This window comes from Crocodylus siamensis, chromosome 4 (genome assembly GCF_052110815.1).
Source record: "Crocodylus siamensis isolate JL-2025a chromosome 4, ASM5211081v1, whole genome shotgun sequence".
Lineage (NCBI taxonomy): Eukaryota > Metazoa > Chordata > Crocodylia > Crocodylidae > Crocodylus > Crocodylus siamensis.
Window position 1 is genome coordinate 106,680,211 of NC_143398.1, and position 23,064 is coordinate 106,703,274.

The 23,064-nt window shown below is 46.5% G+C and overlaps 1 protein-coding gene across 3 annotated transcripts in view; it reads right to left on the bottom strand.

Annotated features, from left to right (window-relative positions):
• The window catches only part of BRAF (B-Raf proto-oncogene, serine/threonine kinase), a 130,690-nt gene that overhangs the window by 67,173 nt on the left and 40,453 nt on the right, over window positions 1–23,064 (bottom strand). For all 3 annotated transcript variants that reach the window (XM_090043302.1, XM_090043303.1, XM_090043301.1), the window contains one exon: window positions 17,258–17,518. In XM_090043302.1, the coding sequence (XP_089899428.1) occupies window positions 17,258–17,518 (261 nt within the window). The remainder of the gene's footprint in view (window positions 1–17,257; window positions 17,519–23,064) is intronic.

A 23,064-nucleotide genomic window follows, 5' to 3' on the forward strand; every position in this document is an offset into this window, starting at 1 on the left:
GAGAGACAGAGTGAGTCTGAGGCAGGGGTAGGGGCAGGCCCTGCACAGTTGGGGTGGAACGGGGGATGGAGCTTGCCTGGGAGGCACAAGAGGGGGGCTCCCACTGCTACACACACCCTGGGAGGAAGGGGGGGGGGGGCCGTATGTTTCCAGATCTGCACAGTGTGAGGGAGGGCTGGGGCAGCACCAGGCTCTTCCCGGCATGGGGTACGGGGGTAGGGGAAGGAAATGGGCCAGGGCTGTGCTGGGAGCAGGCAGCTGTGGTGCTGGGAGGGGGCTACAGCCACTCCAAAATTTGCCATAGCCCCCCCTCCCAGTGCCACCGCCACCTGCCCCAGCCTAGCCCCTGCTGGGAAGAGCCCAGTGCCATCCCAGCCCCAACCCGCAGTGGCAGCCTACTTTCACCCCTCGCACAGATCTAGTGGCATACCCTCCTCATGCCCTCCTGGGGGGCACACAGCAGTGGGAGCCTCTGCACCCCCCGCCATATGAGCTCCTCGTGGCCATCATGTGCCCTGCCCCACCCATGCATCACCTGCCCCCATCCCACTCCCTCCCTCACCGCTGGGGCCTCAGTCTGCCCCTCTCCTCACAGACTTACCAGCCGGACCCGGCTGCTCTCCGTGCTGCCAGGCTGCGCTCCCAGCTGCCTGCGTGCTGCACTTCATGCATGCACAGGGCATTTACCGGTGGCATTATCGGCCACATCAGCCTAAAAAAAGCCAATTGCCAAAACAGTCAATTTTCCTTATATCGGTGGCGATCTGATATGGGACCGATGTATCGGTGCACCTCTAGGCCTTACTTTAAGTCAGCTGAAATCTATCTTAAAGTTCTTATTTTGCTATTCTCATGCCTTCCTTTCCTATCTTATCATGAAAACTTCCTCCGGAGTTTCCAAGCAATTTCATGTCTGCAAGTTATGTTTTGCAACATTTTCCCTTCCAGAGATAGTAACATCTTCCATTAATTACCAGCTCTTAAGTTTTAGATATTCTTCTTACACACCTGAACATCTCACCACCACTTCTCTTCTTGATCTGGTGGTCTACAGTAGGCCTCCAGCTTATCATCAATACTGCTTTTTTCCCCCCCTTTACCTTTGTTCAGATACACGCAACAATTTTTTTTGTACAAAAATCAGATACAACCAATAACCCTCAACAAAATTTGACACCTTCCTGGATTTAGTTTCATAGTTTCTAGGGTCGGAAGGATGTTGAGTAGATCATCTAGTCCGACCCCCTGCCATGGCAGGAAAGAATACTGGGGTCAAACGACCCCAGCAAGGTGTTCATCTAGCCTCCTCTTAAAAACCCCCAGGGTAGGAGCCTGCACCACTTCTCTTGGAAGTTGGTTCCAGATCCTAGCTGCCCTGACCATGAAGTAGTGCCTCCTGATATCCAGCCTAGATCTGCCCTCTGCCAGCTTGTGACTGTTATTCCTGGTCACTCCTGGCAGTGCTCAGGGGAACAAGGACTCCCCCAGTGCCTGCTGGTCCTCCCTGACTAGTTTATAACAGGCCACTAGATCCCCCCTCAGCCTTCTCTTGTGGAGGCTGAACAGGTTCAGGTCCCTCAGCCTCTCCTCATAGGGCCTGAACCTGTTCAGCCTCCATAAGAGACAGAAGACTCTAAGGCAAGCAGCAGCAGTGTGCCAGAGAACCCTCTTAGGGTCTGGGAAAAGACCACAAGTGAGAAGGCTATCAGGTGGGAGGCTGCAAAACTGAGTCAGGGCACTCTCTCAAGGTATAGGAAAAGACCCCCCCAGGGTTTGAGGTAACTGTTTATTTTCACATATATATTTGCTCTATGGTTAATGCTATGTCCTACGGGGCAAGTCTGCCCATGAGGAATAAAGACTGTGTTTGAGAAACCTGACAACCCACTACAACATCACTTCTCTTATACCAGCGAAGCCATAATCTTCCTTACAGGCTATGCTTTCAATTCAGCCTACTCACTCTCCAAACTCCTTGTATTTGTATAAAGGCAGAGATAAATTTGAAGACCAATATGTTTCTCCTCTTGCATCTTTTTTAGCATTACTGTTTTTTCCGATTTCTCTCTCCCTCCCCCAAAACACCCTATTGTGCAGACTTTCCACAGCTCCCAGTTTATCAATATTGATGACTTATCTGCTTTCAGCCTTCTCTTCCCTGCCCTAGAAACACTGACCTGAAAAGAACCTCTTGGGGTTACAGTCCAGTTGTCTGCTATCAAAACCAATCATGTCAATTATTTTAGTAAGCAATCAGCAATTTTAATCAGCACATTCCTACTGTTTTGTCAAGATCATTAATGAAAGTATGAAATTAAATTGGACCTTAGACTGATTTTTTTTTTTAAATTTTAGTAGTAATTCTCTCCTGCCTAATATTCCCCCCTTTCAACATTATCCACTGTCAAACCCAAGTCAGTTCATTATGCACCAAGTTTGTACTCGTTAACTAATAATTACACATGTGACACTGCAACAAATGTTTTACCGAAATCCAGGTGAATTCAATATGCTATATTTCATTTATCAAAACAAAGCTAATTTTCCACCCAGAAACATCTGTCGTGTACCACCTACCATCTAGGTAGGTTGTGCCACGGAGCAATCCCAATTTTCCATTTACCTTCCCTTTCTTTATTTAATTTGGTTGATACTTTCTATGCTTCCGTCTTTTCCCTCCTTGATTCATAGAGCGGAGAGGTAAAAGAAAAGTTAATTGTATCAATCTCTAAAACCCTAGCTCATTCCTACTGTTAGCTCCTCCATTTCTGCTCTTCTGCTGCCAAACTACTTGACAGAAAGTCCCTGGCCAGGCTCCCTCATACAAATAAATCATATCTAGTTCTGCTTTCTTTCCAAGTGGAAGCTTTTCTCCAACTAAATTAAATCCCACCTACAGTCCAATGCCTTTCTGTCCACTTTTGACTTTTTTAAACCCACCTTTCCTCTAACTCCCATTTTTCCCCCCACAAAGGATCTCCTCAATTTCTTTCAAAAGTAAATCAACAAATAGAATACAAATTTCCCCTAATCCTAGAGCAGGGGTAGGCAATGTTTTTCGGCCGGAGTGCCGAAAACCCCCATAATACCTACCTTGGAAGGTGCCGGAGTGCCGGCATGCCTAAAACACAAAATGAGGGCAGGCGGTACATGGCAGGATACTAAGGCAAGCAGCAGCGCCTTGCTCTCCACTCAAAGCCCCTGCTCCCCAACCCTGCTGCCCCTTGCCCCCCACTCAAAGCCCCTCCCCCAGCCCGGGCTCTGTGGCTACTCCCACGGAAGCCCTGCTGCAAGCAGCCCAGGCTCTGTGGCTATCAGCAGCTACCCAGAGCCGGGGCCAGCTGCAGCCGGGAGGCTACAAACAGCTGCTGCCCTCCCACCCCAGTCCTAGCCCCAGGCAAGCAACAGGTACCGGCACTGTGCCTGTTGGAGCCTGGGCTGGGAGGCAGCAGCTGTCTGTAGCCTCATGGCTGCAGCCAGCCCCAACTCTGGGTAGCTGCTGATAGCCACAGAGTCCAGGCTGTTCCCAGCAGGGCTTGCAGCATCCCCAGGCAACAGCTATCCCAGGGACAGGCAATTTTTGGGAAGAGGGCCACTTACCCAGTTTTGGCAAGCTGTCGAGGGCCGCATGGGTAGCCCTGCCCCTTGACAGAAGCCCCACCACCTGGTCACTATCTTGGGACCAATGTCCTAGGGCCAGCACCAGTGGGCCCCAGAGCAGGGGACAGGCTGGCAGGGGTCTGTGGAGCCAGGCTGGGCTATACCAGCATGGAGAGGGGAGAGCTGGCCCAGCTCCATAGAGCCCCCACCGGCCGGGACCCTGCACTCCTGTTGCCCTGCTCTGGGCCTTGCCGGCGCTGGCCCCAAGATACCAGCATCAGTCCCATGCACCTGCTCACTCCAGTGCCCCCCAGCCCCATGGTACAGACGGGGGATAGAGTGCAGCCCTGATCCCCTGCTCCCTGGCAGGGAACAAGCTGGTGGTGAGCGTGGGGGAAAAGTGGCCCCTCCCCCACCCTGTGGCTGGCACTCCCTGCTGTAGCCACTCACAACCTGCACGGGGCTGTCCTGAGCAGGCACAAGCAGCCCCACACAAGCTACAAGTAGCTGCAGCGCAGGGCACCGGCCACAGGTCAAGGGAGGGGATGCTTTTCTCCACGCTCAGCACCATCTTGTAACCCGCCCTGCAGCCAGCCTGGGCCCTGTGCTGGTTCCAGGCTTCCCCTTTGGGGCTGTGCATGGCTGCAGCAGCTGCAGCCCCCCTGCTTGCTGTACTGGGCAGTGTTTGCCACTGCTTCACCTGGACTGCCCAGCATGCAAGCTCCAGGCAGGCAGCAGCAGCGAACACTGCCCAGCACAGGAAAGGGAGGGCTGCAGCTGCTGTTGCCGTGCACAGCCCCAAAGGGCGAGTCTGGAGCTGACACGGGGCCCAGGCCAGCTGCGGCGGCAGGGCGGGGAAAAGTGGCCCCTTGCCCAACCCGTGGTCTGCGCTCCCTGCTGCAGCTGCTCACAGCCCATGTGGGGCTGCCTGTGCCTGCTCAGGACAGTTCCGCATGGGCTGTGACCAGCTGCAGCAGGGAGCGCCATCCACAGGGTGGGGGAAGAACTTTTCCCCGGACTTCTTCCCTGCCTGGGGTCCTCCCCAGCCCTGTCCACCTTACATGAGTTTCTGGTGTGGTGCAGCCACATGGTCCCTCCTGGGGCTTCTGGCTGCAGAGGCAGGGGCTGAGTGGGCCCTGCTGTTGCAGGAGCCCGCCAGGCTTCCCCTGGGTCCTACTGCCCCTGGGTCCTGTCATTTTTGACAGAAACCAAAGACAGATGAATATTAATAATCTAAATTTTTTTAGGGGCCCTGTGGGCCGAAGACAATGGTTTCGCGGGCCGGATCTGGTTCATGGGCCATATTTTCCCCACCCCTGAGCTACCCAGAACTGGGGCCAGCTGCAGCCAGGAGGCTGCAAATAGCTGCCACCTCCCCGGCCCCAACGCAAGGCAAAGAAAATGGCCTCACTTGCCATGCTCGGCATGGGTGCCAGGGGTTGCGGACCCCTGTCCTAGAGTGCAGGAGTAATAAAGTATAGCACAGACCCAGGGATCGCAAATACCCTCGTACTTGAATTCAGTACCAAGTGAGGTGTGTTTCATGCTTCAGAGATGCAGTGAAAGCTCTTCAGCTGCTAGGCACACAAATGATTTAATAAGAGTAAGAGAACAAATATTCTACATTTAGCAACAGAATGGCTGAAAGCTCCTAGCTGTCAAGCTAGAAAGTCAAGAAAGAATTGGTATTCTACTGATTTAGCAGCTGGACGGTTCCTTATAGTCTATTCCTCTATTACAGATTTCTCTCGGTTTATATGGGCTCTTAGCTGTGCAGACTGGGTGGGTGGTTGGGCTGATGGGCAGGCTCCAGGCTGGGGCCTTGGCTAGCTGCGCTGCATCCTGGGGGCTGGCTTCCTGGGGAAGCACAGGGGCTCTGACGGGACCAGGGCATTGTTGGATCGGACTTTATCTAGTGGCCCAAGAGCCCGGCTCCATGCGCCTGCACATCTGGTTCTGTGTGTTTGTCTGCCTCTGTCTGGTTCTGTGCGTCTGTGTGTGCACACGTGTCTGGTTCTGGATGTGTGCGCACATTTGTCTGTTCTGGGTGTGTTCTGGTTCTCTGCGTTTGTGCATGTGGTTCTCTGTGTGCATGTCTGATTCTCTCTCTGCTCTCCTCTCTCTCTTTTTTTCCTTTCTCATTGCAACATGCTCAACAAAAAAGGAATACACAACAACAAAAGCAACATTTATAATGATTAAATATACTAATATACAGTGCACCCTGCCATGTTCCCCTCCCCCACTTCATTTTGTTTTTCTGGCATGCTGGCACTCCAGGACCTTCCAAGGTAGACAGTGTGGTTTTTTAGGCACTCTGGCCAAAAAACATTGCCTAGCCCTGCTATACAGCTACATCTTCCTAACTGACTTTAAATGAAGCACGATTTCAGCTGAAAAGGTTTTGCTAGTTGTAATCTCTGAAGATTCATGCAGACCTAACAGCTGTATCATAACAGCTTGTATCTTTATCAAATTATATTAAAGATACAATTGTTACATCCATCTATACTGAAAAAATTTAAATACTGACAAAATTTAAACCTTAGGCCAGGAGTACGCACCATTTTTGGATGGAGTGCCAAAAAACCAGCAATGTCTACCTGGTAAGGTGCTGGGGTGCCGGCACGCCAGAAAAACAAAAATGGGATGGAAGGTATATGGCAGGACACACTGCATATTAATATAGTTAACAATCATAAATGTTGGGGGGGTTGGTTTTTTTTTTTACAATTAGTACCAGGTTTTCTAAAAATTCTAAACTTGGTGACAATATATAAAATTTCATATACTAACTTTGTTGTTGTGCGGTGCTGGAGAGGTGGCCATGGGGAGGCTAAGGTGACTTTAGGGGCAGCCATAGCACCCCCCAAACACCTCCCAGTGACACCCCTGTGGGCTCCAGAGCATCAGCCAGGCTTTGTGCAGCTACCCTGCACACCCGTTGGGCGGATGGCAGGGGAGGGGCCCGAGGCAGCACAACCCCAGGCTACTCCTCCACCATCCATTCCAAGGCATGCATGCAGTCATCTCCACCGTGGAGCTGGTACTGGAGCTCCATGCTGGCAGTGACTGCAACATGTGCCTCCAGGTACAGGACGGGGAGGTGCTGGGGCAGTGCACGCATGTGCGCCTCAGAGTAGATGGTGGGGAAGAGCCTGGGGTTGTGCTGCCTCAGCCCCCTCCCATGCCATCTGCCCAAGGGGCACACATAGCAGCTACTGGCTCAAAGCCCGGCTGGGGCACTGGAGTCCAAAGGGGCAGCACTGCAGGGGGGAAGCCAACATTTTCCTTAGCCCTCCCCTCCACCCGCCCCATAGCCACCTTTGAAGCACCGCCATCGCCCACCTGCCCTGCGCAGTTGCAAGACTGGAATTTAAGGCAAGAAGGGCCTCAGGGACTCCTGTTGGGGGCAAGCTGGGGAGAAGGGGAGACCTGCAGGCAATCGTCCTGCTCTGTGCTGCACTCGCAGCTCCTGGGACTCTGGCCAGCCTGGTCTGCTCGATGCTGCTGGGACCTGTGCACAACTGGGCCAGTTCCATGTCTCCATGTATGGCACTTGGCACTCCACTGGAGCCAGCCAAGCTCCATACTGCCACATGGGGTTACCAGTACTCCAGCTGGGAGCTATGGGAAACCATGCACCATTGGCTGGGCCAGCTCCATGCTGCCATGGGGGGCGCCTGACACTCCAGCTGGAAGCTGTGCACCATTGAGCTGGGCCAGCTTCATGTCTCCACATGCGGCTCCTGGGACTCGGGCAGAAGGCACAAGCAATGGAATTGGGCCAGCTCAGCCCCACTCTGCTGTCATGTGTGGCTGCCCACCTACTGGAGCCTGGGGCCAGGAGCTGCACCCAGCCCTGCTGGCATTAGGACCCAGCCCTGCCCCTGGGACTTGCACAGGGTACAACAGGCTGGGCCAGGCCCCCATACGTACATGGGCAACAGCTGTGCTATGTCCCTACAGGAGGCCTGTGGCTCCTGCCCCAGGTACTGGCCAATGTGTGCCTGCCTTTTGCAAACCAGTTCTACCCCTGGTCATGCACTGCCCATGACTTCCTGCCTGCCAGCTACAGCAGGCACAACCACAGCCCCACCTGGCTACCTGGCCAAGTTCACTGAACACCTGACACAGCAGGGATATCTACATGAATGGTAAGGGCAGGGGTGATGAGATGTGCCAAGAGCCTCATGTGCTTTGACCCTCGCTGTGCTGGCAGCCCCAAGGCAGGGAAGCAAAAGGCATCTGAGCAGTTACAAAGTTGTGAAGGAAGCAATTCCTTGGGCCCTGGGCAGGCAGCAGAGTGTCTTTTGCAATGAACATGCATCCCAGCCCTGGTCTCCAGGCCACAGAGGCAGCAGCAGCCTGGGGCAAAAGGCTCTGTATAGGGCTGCTGGGTGGCTGGGAGTAATGCCAGAGCAGGTTTCCCCATTTGGCCTTGGTCTCTGCCACCCCCAGGATTGTATTGTTCAGAGTTATGCATGGACTTGAAGGCTGCAGCTGGACAGGGAAGGAATCACTAAAAGGACAGGAAGCTCTGCTTGTCCCCCCACTCCCAGGGTCCATAGCTAGGGATGCCCCTTTTCTCCAAGAACATCGCCAATCTCATTAGGCACCTGGCTTCCACACCATCTTCAGAGCATAAGATTGGCTCACACCTCACTTTCCTCCCGCTGAGGTTTCTGTGCAGGGAGTGGAGGCTGACAAGGAAAAAGAACAGGATGTGACCAGTAAGTATATGTTATATCTGTTACAGCTAAATCACCGTATTACCACTGCACAGGAGGAAAAAAATTGGAAATGAGCTCAAAGAAGAGGAAGGTAGACACTGAATGCCAAATAGTCAACAAAGAATGGACTTCTAATATTTTTGTTTACCAATGTGGGTGGAAGTGCTGTGTGCTCAATTTGCAAAGAAAATATGATTGTAAATCAGTATTTTGAAACCAAGCGTGCAGCTGAATATGAGAAACTGTCTGCCAAAGAAAAAAGTGAAGAAAGCTGAGGAGATGGTTGCTGGAACGCAGAAGGAGCAAAGTTTTTTTCCACAAAAATTTGGCAGTGCAGGATGGAATTACGAGAACAAACGACATGCTTGTACACAAAAATCACCAAGAAGAGGAAGCCATTCTCTGAAGCAGAATTTGTAAAGGAATGTATTGTTGAGTCTGCCATGATTTTGTGCCCAGACAAGAAAAAGGAGTTTGAAAATGTTTGCTTGTCAAGGCAAACTCTTGTGAGATGTCGAAGATCTCTCCGAGAACCTGGACCAGCAGCTGAAAAATAAAGTAAATGATTTCGCATATTTTGCACTGGCACTCAATGAGAGCTGTGAAGTCATACACAGCCCAGTTGTTAAGTTTCATTTGAAGTATCAGTGAAAATTTTGAGCTCACAGAAGAACTGGCACCAAGGCAGTCAATGGAGGGACAACTGAAAAAGATTTATTGCAGGCAGTAAAACAGTGCATGTCAAAATTGGGAGTGGAGTGGAAAAAAATTGGTAAGTGTGATCACCAATGGAAGCCCAAATCCAACAGGCAAACACGACAGACTGCTGAAAAGAATTTCAGACCATGTCAAAGAAACAAACCCAGAACAGAAAGTTATTTTTCTACATTGTATTATTCATCAAGAAGTCCTCTGTAAAGTGTTCCAAAGCTAAGCACGGTCATGAACACAGTTATGAAAGTGGTCAACTACATTCGAACAAGAGAATTAAACCACAGGAAATTTGTAACTCTGATTGAGGAACCTGAATCTGAGCACACAGATATTCTGTATTGTAGCAATGTAGGTGGTTTAGTTTGGGGAATGTTTTGAAAAGAGTGTGGGAACCGAGAGCCTAAATTAGCTCATTCTTGAACATGAAAGGAAAATATCTGGATTTCCCATGGCTGAATGATGTGGATTGGTTGGCTCTCTGATTTTGCATTCACTGTTGATATCATGGGCTACATGAACGATCTGAATTCACAACTGCAAGGAAAGGGGCATTTTGCTCATGAATTGCATTCCAGTGTCAAGTAATTTATGAAGAAGTTACTTCTTTTCTTCTATCAGATAGGAAACAAGGATTTCAGCCATTTTTCTACATTGCCACAGATTACTATTTGTGATCAAAACCTAAAAAAAAATACACATAATTACTACTGGACTTGCATGCTGAATTTTCTTGCCAATTCAAGGATTTTCAAATGATAGAAAGAGACCTGTTTTTGGTCTCCCTACCTTTCACATTTGAAGTTGACAATGCTCCATATTACCTCCAACTTGAGCTTATTGACCTGCAATGTGATACATTGCTCATGGAGCAATTCAAACCAGTGCTGTTTCACACGTTTTATGCCTCTGTCAATGAATAGAAGTTTCCAAAGATCAAGGCTTAAGCCCAGAAGATGCTTGTGCTGTTTGGATCAACATACATATGTGAGCAGGCATTTTCTGTAATGAAAGTCCATAAATCAAATTTTACATGAGCAATAACTGCCTTGCAACAGTGCTCCGCACTGCAACAACAGAGATGATGCCTGACTTTGATTCACTGGTTAATGCACATCAGAGGCTTCATTCTTCCTGTTGAGCGATTTCCTTTGTTTTCTTTCAGTTCATTTTCAATATTGTAATGGGGGCCTATCCTGTTACTAGACAGGTCGTTTTCTTGAACTAATACCTTTTTCATTATGTGAGGCCCCAATTCCAAGTACAGAGGCAGAGGAGTGGCGGAGTCTTCAGGGAGCTCCTTCCCCTTCAGAGACTGTGACCTACTCAAAGGAGAACTAGGGAAAAGTGACACAGAGAGATGCCTGAGCTGGAGACACCAGCAGCGTCGCACTAAAGCAGCAGATAAGTGCCTAGGCTTTTTGGTTTCACTTTTGGTTGGGACTTGAAGCAAGCTGCCTAGGGTGAAATAAACCCACAGCAGGGCATTTTTTGTTTGATGCCCAGGACAGTGGGTAAGCCACAACCTGGTGGGCCAGGCTGTGATGCAGGAGATGGAGGAAGAGAGGGAGTGGGAGGACAAAAATCAAGAGAGGGACTCTGAGTCTGGCTGGGAGTAGCTGGCTGTGACTGGGATGAGTCCCAAGCGACTGACTTTGAGCTTGACAGAGAGGAACCAGCTTGGCAGTTACAAACCAGCACCATGCTATGCTGTACTTGAAGCCAGTAGCCCTAAATAGTGGCCTCAAAGCTATTAGGCACATCGAGAGCAAGAGTGGACAGGAGTGGAGAGGACCCCAGCCAGTGGACAGGGGTGGAGGGCTGAGTAACTGAGAGCCCATTCCTCTGATGAGATGGTCCCTAGTCAGCTTAGTCTATCCAGTTGTGACAGGTGAGACTACTGGCAGAGACAAGTCAGAGGAAGAATGGGGTGACCAACTGGAAGAGGTCTGAGAGGACTAGTATATTGCACCTATACTTTGGGTAGTGTACAATGTACAAGAATAAGAGTTTATTATGCAGTTGCCTCTACATGCACTACTCAAAAAAACAAACAAACAAACAAACAAAAAAAATCAGGAAAATTTTTTTTGAATAAAATGAAAATCTTTTATAGCAGATATCTGATTTTCAGAATACAATTTTTTTTTTGAACTACGCTGTTTTAAAATGATTTCTTTGAAAAGATTTTACGAGTACAGTCCTCAACTCGACTGATTTGGTACCATTCTCGGGGAGGTCCGATGTGCCCAAAACCCTCATCAATTGATTGAGGGTGATGAGGCAAGTTTTTTAGTGGGGTTACAACCCCTCACTACTCGATAGGTTGTGTCTGTGTCTTCTGCTAAGAGGGAAGAACTTTTGGGGCCCCAGGGCATGCACCATGACAGCAGGCCCTGTGGAGGGGCAGTGTCTCCCAGTCAAGGGGTGGGCCTTCTGATGTCAAAGAACATGTGATGAGGCAGGAGATTCTGGGAGCAACATGGCACAAGCAGGGCAAGGTTTAGGTGTCAGGTAGGTGGGACTTATGTCATGGACCATGTGACAGGGCAGGACGTCCAGTTCCAAGACTATAACTCCCCCTCCCAAAAGTAGTTCATTGGGGCAAAGGGAGAGATTTATGGTGTCAAAGGTCAGGGGGTTAAGGCGTGGGACTTCCAGTCACAAGATGGCAGCTAGCAGATGGGGCACCTGTCAAGGGGCAAGGCTTAGCAGTTTGACAAGGGGCATACCCCTTACGACCCTTGGCAGGTCATCAAGACTCATTACACTGCCCTCCAGGCGAAAGAACTGCCCCCTCCTTGCCTAGCTCCATCTTCTTCTGAACCAACCTTCAGATAGAAAGCTGCAAATGTCCCAAATTATGTAAATGCATTATTTCTAGCCTTGGCAAGCTACAAAACAGGCCCACAAAACTGTCACTAGTTCACACCTCAATAAGTGAAAAATTAAATTCCTGCTTTGACCCAATTCAGTTCCGAAGGGGCAGAAGAACATTTTTGGCTTTTTTTAAAAAAAATTAAGTGACAACTGTTGAAAATTACTGAAATCTGGCATTTAAGATTCTGTAGATATATTAATTGGTTAATAGCACAATTGTAAAATGCATGTGGTTTATCCCAGGGATACAATAAATGGGACTTCTACTATACATCTAAAAATAAATAAATAAATAAAAGGAAGGAGACCTGCTTTACCCTTGGTTTTGTCTATTCATAAGTAAGGTAACAAAAATGTGTGCATAAGTATCCAAATTATAAAGTAGAACAGGAAGAAATGGCTAGATTAGGGTTCAGGATAGCAAGATACATAATTTTTCCTGTCTATACTGTTCATTATGACCTATCTTATATGTTTGATAGTGGTTAAAAAGTTGTCTTCAGCTATGTGGTAATATAAAATGGACTTCTGATGCCCATCCAATTTCCAAAGCAATGCATACAAAATAAAAACCATTCTCTCAGTAGATTTCTATCAGATTCCTGTTGCAAGTTTCAGTAAAAGCACAAAGGACCAAATGAACATGAAGGCAGAACTCCCTTCGAGCCTAGCAGCTGAAGCTTGTACTGTAATAGTCTTTGCTATACATTCTCTAGAGCAGTCAATCTAGGCACCATCATGAACAGTAACTTTAATGTAATTAAGTCCCAAAGTTACAAAAATATAAAATAAAATATGTTCAATTTCTGAATCCTCCGAGGAAGACTGGAGGAACTGCATAAATAACCACAGGATTGAGGGCAAAAAAATAACTTAATGTTTTCTCTTTTACTGGACAGATGTGGGGGGTGTGAGGAGTGACTCTCAACCAATGGTCAGCATTAAATTGGTAAGAGAGCACTTAGAGCAGGTGATTGTCTTCAAGTTGGCCAGACTGGATGGATTACACCCGAGAGTGCTGACAGAATTGACTGGAGTCATTGCAGGGCTGTTGGCAAAGGTGTTGAAGACTCGTGGTGTTTGGGACAGGCCCACAACTGGAAAAGGGTCAATGTGGTGCTAATCTTTAAGAGGATCCAGGAAACTATGGGCTGGTCAGTTTAACCTTGATACTAGGTAAAATTTTGGAAAAAATTATCAAAAAGTCCATTTGCGAGACACTGGCAGAAGGCATGAGGCGGAAGGATAGCCAACATGGTTTTGTTGTGGGTAGGTTGCGTCTGACTAACCTAGTCTCCTTTTATGACCAAGTAATGAACCACTTAAATGTGGGAGACACGGCTGATGTCATATACTTGGGATTTTAAAAAGGCCTTCAACATGGTCTCCCATGCTCTTATAAAAAGAAAAATACTAAGGGATTGTGAGCTGGCAGAGTCCATGAGCAGGTGGGCTGGGAACTGGCCAAGGGGTCGTGTTAGTGGATGGGTCTACATAGTCTTGGCAGGAGGTGGCCAGTGGTGTCCCACAGGGTTCAGTTCTTAGTCCTGTGCTGTTCAACTTCTTTATCAAAGGTTTAGATGCAGATGTGGAAAGCACACTGGCCAAGTCTGCAGATGATACCAAGTTATGGGGAAAAAATGGTCATGCCAGGGGATAGGATGCAGATCCAAGCAGACCTGGACAAGCTGCAAAGGCGGGGGGAGCAGAACTGGATGCAATTCAATAAGGATAAATGCAGAATGCTTCATCTGGGGAGAAGCTGCACTAATACAGGTTAGGAAGAGACGTCCTGGCCAGCACAGTGGCTAAAAAGGACCCTGGGTTATGGCTGATCACCGGATGAACATGAGCCACCAGTGCAATGCTATAGTCAACAAAGCTAACAGCATACTGGGATGCATTAGCTGACGTGTCATGAGCAAGGCTAAGGAAGTGATACTTCCTCTCCACTCAGTGTTGGTAAGACCCCAGAGCTGGAGTACAATGTCCAATTCTGGGCCCCACACTTCAAAGAGACAGGAAGACTCTTGAAAGGCCACAAGAATGATTGAGGGCCTGAAGGACAAACCTTATGAGGAAAGACTAAGGAATCTGGGACTGTTCAGCCTGGGGAAGAGAAGACTAAGAGGGGACTTGGTGGCCATCCATAAGTATGTAAGGGGTGAATACCGGGAGCTAGGAAAAAACAACCACAACAAAACTGTTCACTAGGGTTCCACAGGGGAGGACAAGGAGCAATGGCCATAAACTGCTAGAAGATGGTTTCAGGTTGGATGCAAGGAAGAACTTCTTTACAGTAAGAGTGACCAGAATCTGGAATAGACTTCCCAAGGAGGTGGTACAGTCCCCGACCGTGGGAGTCTTCAAGAGGAGACTGGACAACACCTTTCTAGGATCATTTTATCTCAACAGCATTCCTACCCAGAGAAGGGGGGTTGGACTCAATGATCTTTCAAGGTCCCTTCCAGTCCTTAATTTTTACAATTTCTTTGATTTCTATGTTGCCCCAATTTCCCATCGAATCAAAAATATACCCATACAGGAAGGAGGGCAATTCTTTGGTATCACAAATAGCATCTATTAAGATTCTGCAGAGTGCCATTTCAAAGTTTTGTCAATCTCAAACACATTTCTAGAGCAGGGGTGGACAACAGAGCCCAGGAAACCGGAGGGTCTTGGCTATGCATGTGCCTGCATCAGGGCTGAGTAGCAAGGAGCCAAACCAGGGAGCCAAGCCACGCATCAAACATTTCTCCTTCCCTAAAGCTTCCAGCCAGAGAGGAGCTGAACTGGTCCTAGGGGTTAGATGTTACACCCACACTGCTTCTTCCCCATTCCCCCTTTCCTGCTCCCTATCTGCAGGTATGAGCGCAGTTTCCAGCCATACAGTAGATGTACTAGAGCCAAGCTACAGGGGGGTTGTGTGGGGAAGACTAAGAGGAACAGGACCTTCATGGAAGCAGCTTCCAGATCCCCAGCTCCAGCAGAGCTACCCTCTGGCTGAGAGCTGCCGTCACACCACAGCCACAGAGTGAGGTGTTCGGAGAATCAGTGGCAAAACAGGTGCAGCTTCCAGCTGCACTGCTCCAGGGTAACCACACAGAAAGCACCCTGCACCACTGATGTGCTGCCAAAGCCATCTGGCTCACCATGAACCAGAGACGGGTTGTTCTGGCTCACAGCTTGAAAATTGCTGCAGACCCCTGTTCTAGCTGATCTTCAAACTCTTTAACCCTGTAGCTCACGTCTTAGATGTATTGTTTCATGGGCCACTATTCAACCCAACACCATTTATCCTTGTATCAAATTCAGCAATTGTGTAATTCTGTAATAGGAAAAGTATTAACTTAAAAATATCTTTTTAGTTGTCTTACTAATGACATTTCTGTAGTTTTCTAAAAAAAATAAAGGAAGCCATCAAATTAAAAATAAGAAGTTCAACCTACTCAAGTCCTCTGTTAAATTTTATGGCTTTAATCGTATTATTCTTTTTTGAAGCATTGGTTCTCACCTGTTGCTGTACAAAAATCCCACAAAAAGTAAAGAATCACACTGTCAAGAACACAACAATTCAGAAACATTCAGAAAAAAAATGCTAGCTTTAGTTTGATCAACCTTAACTTGGATGGTACTTTTAATCCTCTGAATTAAAAAAAAAAAAATTACACACTACTTTTAATCCACTGAATTAAAAAAAAAATTACACACTTACATTTAAGTTGACAACTGCCTTTCAGTTGACTTTGCACATTATTCTTCACCTCCCCTCTTATTTCTTTATACTTCAAGTACATGCTACCCAATATCTACCCCAACTTGTCCCCTAGAACTGTTACCAGGTATTTGTTTTCTGCTCCCTTGTACACTTTACCACCAACAACTTCAGTTCCATTAGCATCTTCTAGCAGCTATAGCTAAGGATATCTGGTTACTGACTTCACTGTTCCTATGAAACAGTGGCCTCAGTGTAGGCAACTAAAGGGATTATTTGTCTTGTTTCTCTCCTGCTTCACAGGTGCCAAGGCTCTTCTAAACAATGAAGAACCTGGCATGTCTTGCAGAAGTGACTGGAAACAAGGAGTAAAGAACATTATGACTCTTATGCAGTTCACGTATCACAGCTTGGAAGCCAATGTTTTAGTGGGCAACACATTACATAAAAATGTGACATTGCTACATGGTTGTTTTACATATCAGAGATAACAGGAGAACAATACCACTTGATATTAAGTTTCATTTTTGATTTCTGGCAACTCTCTCTAAGCATCTATTTTTATTTTTGTACCATTCTAAGAAATTAGTTTATCCCAGGGGTGGGCAAAATATGGCCCACAGGCTGCTTCAGGCCCACCAAAGGATTCTATCCAGCCAGCAGCAGGTTCCTTGGCCATGCCCCCCAGGCACAGGGGCAGCCTGGGCCATGGCATGCGAGACTGGTCCCACTACCCCCAGATGTGCAGCAGGGCAGGGGCAGTGCAGCAGTCAGATGCAGCTTCCCAGTAGCCTCCATGGTGGTGTCTCACTTTCCCCAGCCGCTGCTGGCAGTCTGTCCCATCCCACACACACTGCTGGGGGTGCCAAACGGAGAGGGCAGGCAGGGTGTCCAGGGAGACTGGCTTAGGACCCCCCATGGGCAGACCACAATCAATCAGGCAGATGGGATGGGTCTATGGGAGGGCAGCAGCATCTGGGAGTGGGAAAGATACATGGGGTCAGGATCCCAGAGTGGTGACAATGAAGAGCTGGAGGCCAGGGGCAGAGCCCTGATCCACTGCCCACATGTCCCTGTGACAGGCACCAGTTCCGTGGGCAGGAGCAAGCAGGGAGTGAATCGTGCCCTGCCCTGGGCCCGAGCCCTGCAATCCCAGCCCCAGCCACCCATCCCACTTTTGGATGCTGCTCCTCATGCACCTGTGACTTCATCCCATCAGCCCAGCCAAATGTACCCCGTCAGTCTCCATGCAGATCCTGTCCACCCACTCTATCCAGCGCCCCTGAACAGGATCAATTACCCCCTCCCCACTTCCACCCCAATGCACAACAGCTCACTGGAAGTCCTTGGGTGGCCTTCCAGCCCAAATAGCTGCCCACCCCTGGTTTATCCTATTGCATTACAAAATACAATCCCTGCAATGTTAAATCTGCACAAAGCAACACCTGTAACAAAATTAAAATAACTGACACTTTCACATAGTATAAGAATAGCAACACTACATCTTTGGCTTCTACATGCTACAGATGCAGGTCTTTGGCTCTTAAATATTATGGAAACTTTCCAAGAAGTTCATAAAAATATTAAGTTTATAAGAACATGTAGAGATCTTACTTACCACTGTCCTCTGTTTGTTGGGTAGGAAGACTCTAACGATAGGTTTCTGGGGAGACTTAGGGTTATTCCTTGACATATCTGTGGGGTTCTGATAAACTGAAAGGGATGAAGGCGCTACAGAGAGGCTAGAGGAGGAAGAAGTAACCGTGTCTGTTGAAGCAGAGCTGGAGACAGAGAAATCAGTTCCATTCCCCATAGATTCCAACAACTGCTGTTCTCTCTGCTGTAGAGCATCTAGCTTGCTGGTGTATTCTTCATAGGCCTGAAAAAGGGACAATATTTTAATCAGCTAGTAGCTTCAAGCAAAAAGTTGCATTCAGAGTAAACCTGTAGCCATAACACCTCAGGTTATAGCCACAGAATTGGGCTTGATCAGATTTTTCAAGAGGCAGCAAACAGGAATTGAAAGCTGCTTCCTGCGTTACATTAGGCTAAGCTTCTTTTTTATGGAATATAAGAAAAACCATAAGACTGTCAATTCCAAAGCAACCATGCTCCAGTAAAGTCTCAGCTATTGCCGTCCTTTCAAAAAGTTATTTTAAGAACAAAGACAGATGTTCATTTGTAGTAAGGGTGCACCAATAAAGATGGTCTTGGCCGATACCAATAGCTGATTATTCACCAAGCACATTGGCCGATACCAATCTGATAACCAATATACAGGAATGCAGCCAGGCAGCATGGAGAACAGCTCCCTGTACGTAAGTCTGTGGAGGGAAAGGGGTGTGGGGGAGGGAAGGAGCATGGGGAGGGGTGCAGATCAAGGCCCCCATGGGGAAGGAGGGAGTGGAGCTGGGGGCCAGGGCAATGTGCAGCTCATCCAGCGGATCAACATCCTGAAGCTTAAAAAAAGTGGCAGTGGGGTTAAAATAAAACTCATTAATTGAGTTTTAGTTCAAAAACCCCTACCACCATTTTTAAGTGTGAGGATGTTTCTAACTGGAGCCAAGCAAGACAAGGGCAAGGTGCGGGCTGCCTGCTGGAAACTTGGGGCTCTCCACCCTGCTGCCTCTGCTCTGGAGCCCTGGCCAGAAGGCACATTACATTTATTGGTTCGTTAATCAGCTACGCTGGCCAAAAAAAGCAAATAGCTGATAACATTAATTTTCTTTTTAACTGGTGCTGATCCAATATGGTACTAATATATCAGCGCACCTCTATTTGTAGTGCTACGAAGTGCCTTGCCCCTCTGCAGCAGTACAAGAAAAGGTAGATGTTCCTGCCTTCTAGCTGGAGAACTACGAAAACTGCCTCAAAGGCATGCTTCCAACCAGGGGAAACAGGGGACTATATTCTTCTGCTCCCCCTTCACTGACAACTAGCCCTCTCCAGCTATCAATGATCAACAGCTCTTCCCAGCATTCCTGCAGTGGTAATTCTTCCCACCATCACCATAGGAACAGGGTTGCTCTCACAGGAGTAAAGCCAGTAGGAACAGGAGCAGCTACCACCACTGGTACCAGTGTACCAGCTATTGCTAGTGCTGTTGTAGTGGTGGTGGCAGCAGCTGGTGCCCTGCCCCTCCCCTACAAACAACAAAAACACTGGCAACAGCTGATGCTCTCACAACAGCAGCAACAGGAACAGGTCCCTGCTGCCAGAAGTGTTATAGGGTACAGACAGAAGTGCAGTTCCCAGCTGTAACTCAGAATGGTTTCTGCAAAGTGTTCTGAATTACAAGGTTACCCCAGTCCAAACAGAAGTTCACTGTTGGTTCCAGAGGAGGGCAATCTACTTGTGGGCTGAGAGCCTGCAGCCAGGTTCCCATAGCAATGGCCAGGGCTCTGCCAGTGCTCCCTGTTTTCAGAAGGGGGGGGAGGGAAAGAGAGCAGGCAGTGGAGGGACCTCATTCTGGGGGCTACCCAGCTGGGACTGAGAGGTGGTGGTGGGGAGGGGCTCTAATACAAACACCCCCCTTCCAAGGGTGCTAAAAAAAACCCAAACTGAACTCGCTCTCCTCCTTTCCCTCCTCCCATTCCGAAAACAGCAGCAGGCTGGGAGCTCCACAGACAAGTTACAAAAGACATTACATTAAGAAACATCTTTATCGAATACCTTGTGCAATAAGGGTTCAGATTTTCACCAGATTGGCCATTTTGGAAGCTGTCTGCAGCCATGCACTTGTCACAGCTATAAACTGCTTTCTGTGGCCAAATCAGTTGAAAACTGTCACTTCTGTTTGCACCTATAGTGGCACTGGCTCTCGCTAATAATCCTGCTGCTGCAAGGCTCCCCAATTGCTCACTGCAGTCGGTTGTCTTGGAGTCATCCAAGCTCCCTCTCCCTGACTTGGAGAGGGGAAGGGAGAAAGGAAGACTGTGGCATTTTGGGGTCCAAGGGACCCCCTGTAGCACTACAAATTGTCCTACTGGAAAGAACTTCCTCTTTGAAAGAGAACATTTTTGTGGCACTACAGAGGGTATGCACATCTGCATACTAGCAGCTTGTGAAACTACAAATGTTATGTCTGCCTACAGCATAAGTGACCTTTAACAAAACTTGTCAGTTATTTCACTGAACCAACATACTACTGCCTACTAGTCATCTGGTACTAGAACTAAATGTGTTCAGAATAATGGGAAAAAGGAAAACATAGAAGCTCTAATTTCTTACAAGGTAAACAATTACAAAAGTTTTCCTAACTACAAAATAAAAATGGTAAAGCCTAGTTCCTCAAGGCAAATTTTGCACTACTCAGTTTAAGTATGGTTGTCTGAGCGAGTCTAACAGTATTTCTTAAAATAGTTTTTTTCGCTATGTCATGTCATTTCATTTCAGGGGCACAAAAAATAACATTTCTTCAGCTACTATTTTAACTACATTTTTAAAAGTCATTTGTTTCTAGCTGTACTTGGTTTTCTCTGCCTCATTCCTCATTGACATTGATCATCATTATCAAAGATTCAAGCAAAAAACCCAACCCCCTCTCCCCTCCCCCCCCCCAAAAAGTAAAATACAATTTTAGTCCTACTGGACACTCAAGTTTAAACACTTTCCAACAGGACCAATAAAATTCTAAGAAATAGTTTGACAATTTTAAAAACAAAGACAGTTTCTGGGTATCACATAATGTACAAACTTTGAATCTAGTGCTTTTTCAAGCAAGCCTATTCAAATGTTGAGGCCAAATTTGACAGCGCCCTTACTTAAAGATAATAAAAGAATTCAGGCCCATTTATAAAAGTAAGTTTTGACAGAATAGTCCAATAATGGAAACATTAAACATTATGCACAATGCTTGAATTTTCCAGTTCAAGAAAGCCAAGAAATTGCTAGAATACAAATATGATCCTGCAACCAATAAGTATGTTGAAAATATTAGTTTCTATCAATAACCTGCCTTTGTTTGCAAAGAGAATACTGAATGCTTCAGTCACCAGAAGCATTGTTAACATTAACAATAGCATTAACCATTCAAGTTAGTTATAAGAACACTCATAACTCAAGTTTTGGGATTTAAAAAACAAACAACAACAACTATTGTTATATCACCCAAGGGTGCCCTGGGCATTTTTGGAAATAAGTCTCTGCCCAAGGGCTTGCCATTTAAATAGAAGACACAAGTTTTCCTCTTCATCTCTTCAGCAAGAGAAAGTAGACATCTGTTCCAATGTCTACCCAGTGCGCAATGTCCTTTTCAACATTTCCATCTTAAAACCATTTGCCATCCTCCTGGTTTTCATATGTAGTGTTTCCTATGTATAAACCTGCCCCAGCTAAGTTTAGTCAGTATCAAACAGTTTAACACATCTTTTTAATTAGAAATGTATTATTTGAATTAAAGTATTCTCATGATTTTGGATTCCATGGACCATGAGTGAAGAAAGTATTAACTCCCATTAGAAAGGGATATTCTGTATTAACACTTCCAGCGAGTCTGTTACAAACATTGCATTTTGTCATCTTACTGCTTCTCCATCAGAGGTATTTGCAAGTTCAGCTAACCACTCTGCTTTTGTTGAGTAAACTGCAATCTTCCTCTTCCTCATGACTATCAAATATTTTTTAAAAACCCACAGAAGGTAGGAGATAAAAAAAACCAGAAACTGAAAAAGAAATTCTGTTCATAAACTGAAGATGAGCCTAGGGATTAAAGAATGGACCCCAAATTCTGCCAAGGACAAGTGATGTAATGCCACCCAAACAGTTACCAAGCAAGTTACAGGGGTAAGTAAAGGCAAAATTTAGCTCTTTATTAAAAGGTCAATTTTCAGTACAAGTTTCTCATGCACTTGCAGGCAAAATGTAATTTTCCAGCATACAATTCCAGTCAAAGCTACATATGCACCGAATTATCTTAAGCTAAACAAATGTTAAGAAATCACAAGCTAGAGTTTTGGCAATACTTTTCTGCATTCTTACTTCCTTTTCTTATAAATTTAATATTTTGCAATACATGCAATATTACATTGCTGCAAGAGATCCGTGGGTTTAACTTAGTTCCTGGACAACATTACACACACTTTTCAAAATACTCAATCCTACGTTTACTCTACTTTGGCAGCTTAATTTGTCACTACCACAAGCCTAAGTCAGTCAAAGTCAAGTGACTTATCTAAAAATATGAGCAACAGACAGAAAGCCGGAGACCGTTGCTGGTTTTGGGACCCATCCCACTGAAGTGCGCTAACTTTAATGGAAGTTGGAGCCAGGCCTTAGTCTTTGAACAGTTAGTCAGAGTAAATGGAAGAAACAGCACAAAGTAGGACTTTAAAAAAAACAAAAACAAAAACCCCAACTAGACTTTAAGAAGCTCTTTTTCATGCTAAAATCCTGTTATAAAAACAGAGGGTAGTAATAGCAGCAGAGACAGAACATTTTCAATGAATTTTTATTTTTTCAAAGCTTAAAACATTTTGGGGAAGATGTTCAGGTTGACTGCCTGCCTGGAAAAAACAATAAAACCACATGCTAGTTTGGATGGATAGACAGCCAACCCTCCCCCACCCCTCATTACAATATCAGGTATAGGAAGACTATTGCTTTTCTGAAAATCACAATCTGCTAACTGCAGCTCTTCTAGTCTCAAGTAGAAAAGTTACAGTGGTGAAGCTCACTAAGAGCTAACTACCAATGGGTTTTTGATGAGGACAATTCTCCAATTTAGACAACACTGCAATAATTAAAATTCATGAGTCTCAGTCTTTTGTTCTTGCTTGTTAATTTAGTTACTAAAAAAAGATAATGTTTTAAATAAAGTCTTAGCTTTTAATCCACAGTATTGCAAGGAAAACCAAGTTACCTGAACATGCCATCAGCATAATGCAGACAATTAAAGATTGCAATGAGGCTTACCAAAAAGTGTTAAGAAAAATCTAGAGAGAAATCTATGCATTTCCAGAGGAAATGAATAGTGCTCTACTACAAGACACTTTGAGATCTGTTTTAAGCTCCATATACCACCAGGAAAATAAATTTAGAAAAATAAAATATGCAGAACTGAAACCAGATAGCCTTCGGAGATTAACACTACAGTTGTTAATGAGTCTCTTTGTTTACACCAACCAGAGCCAGTAAAGCATGTTCAGATCTTCCCCGTTTCACAAAGAACCTGGTATGTCTGCTCTGAACCAGCTGGGGTTTTCAGGAAAACCTTATTATACCAAGCCAACCTACAGGGAATTGCAGCCATTTAATCCTGCTGCAACAGAAGTGTGGCTAACTATTTCACAGTGCCACAGAAATCGACGCAAGCTGTCTAGTCTTTAAACAGGGAAAACTAGTTATAGAACTTACAAATTACTCAAAGAAGGAACCTGAAAAAAAAAAAAAAATCTCACATCCAAGAACAAAACCTCCATCCTCAGG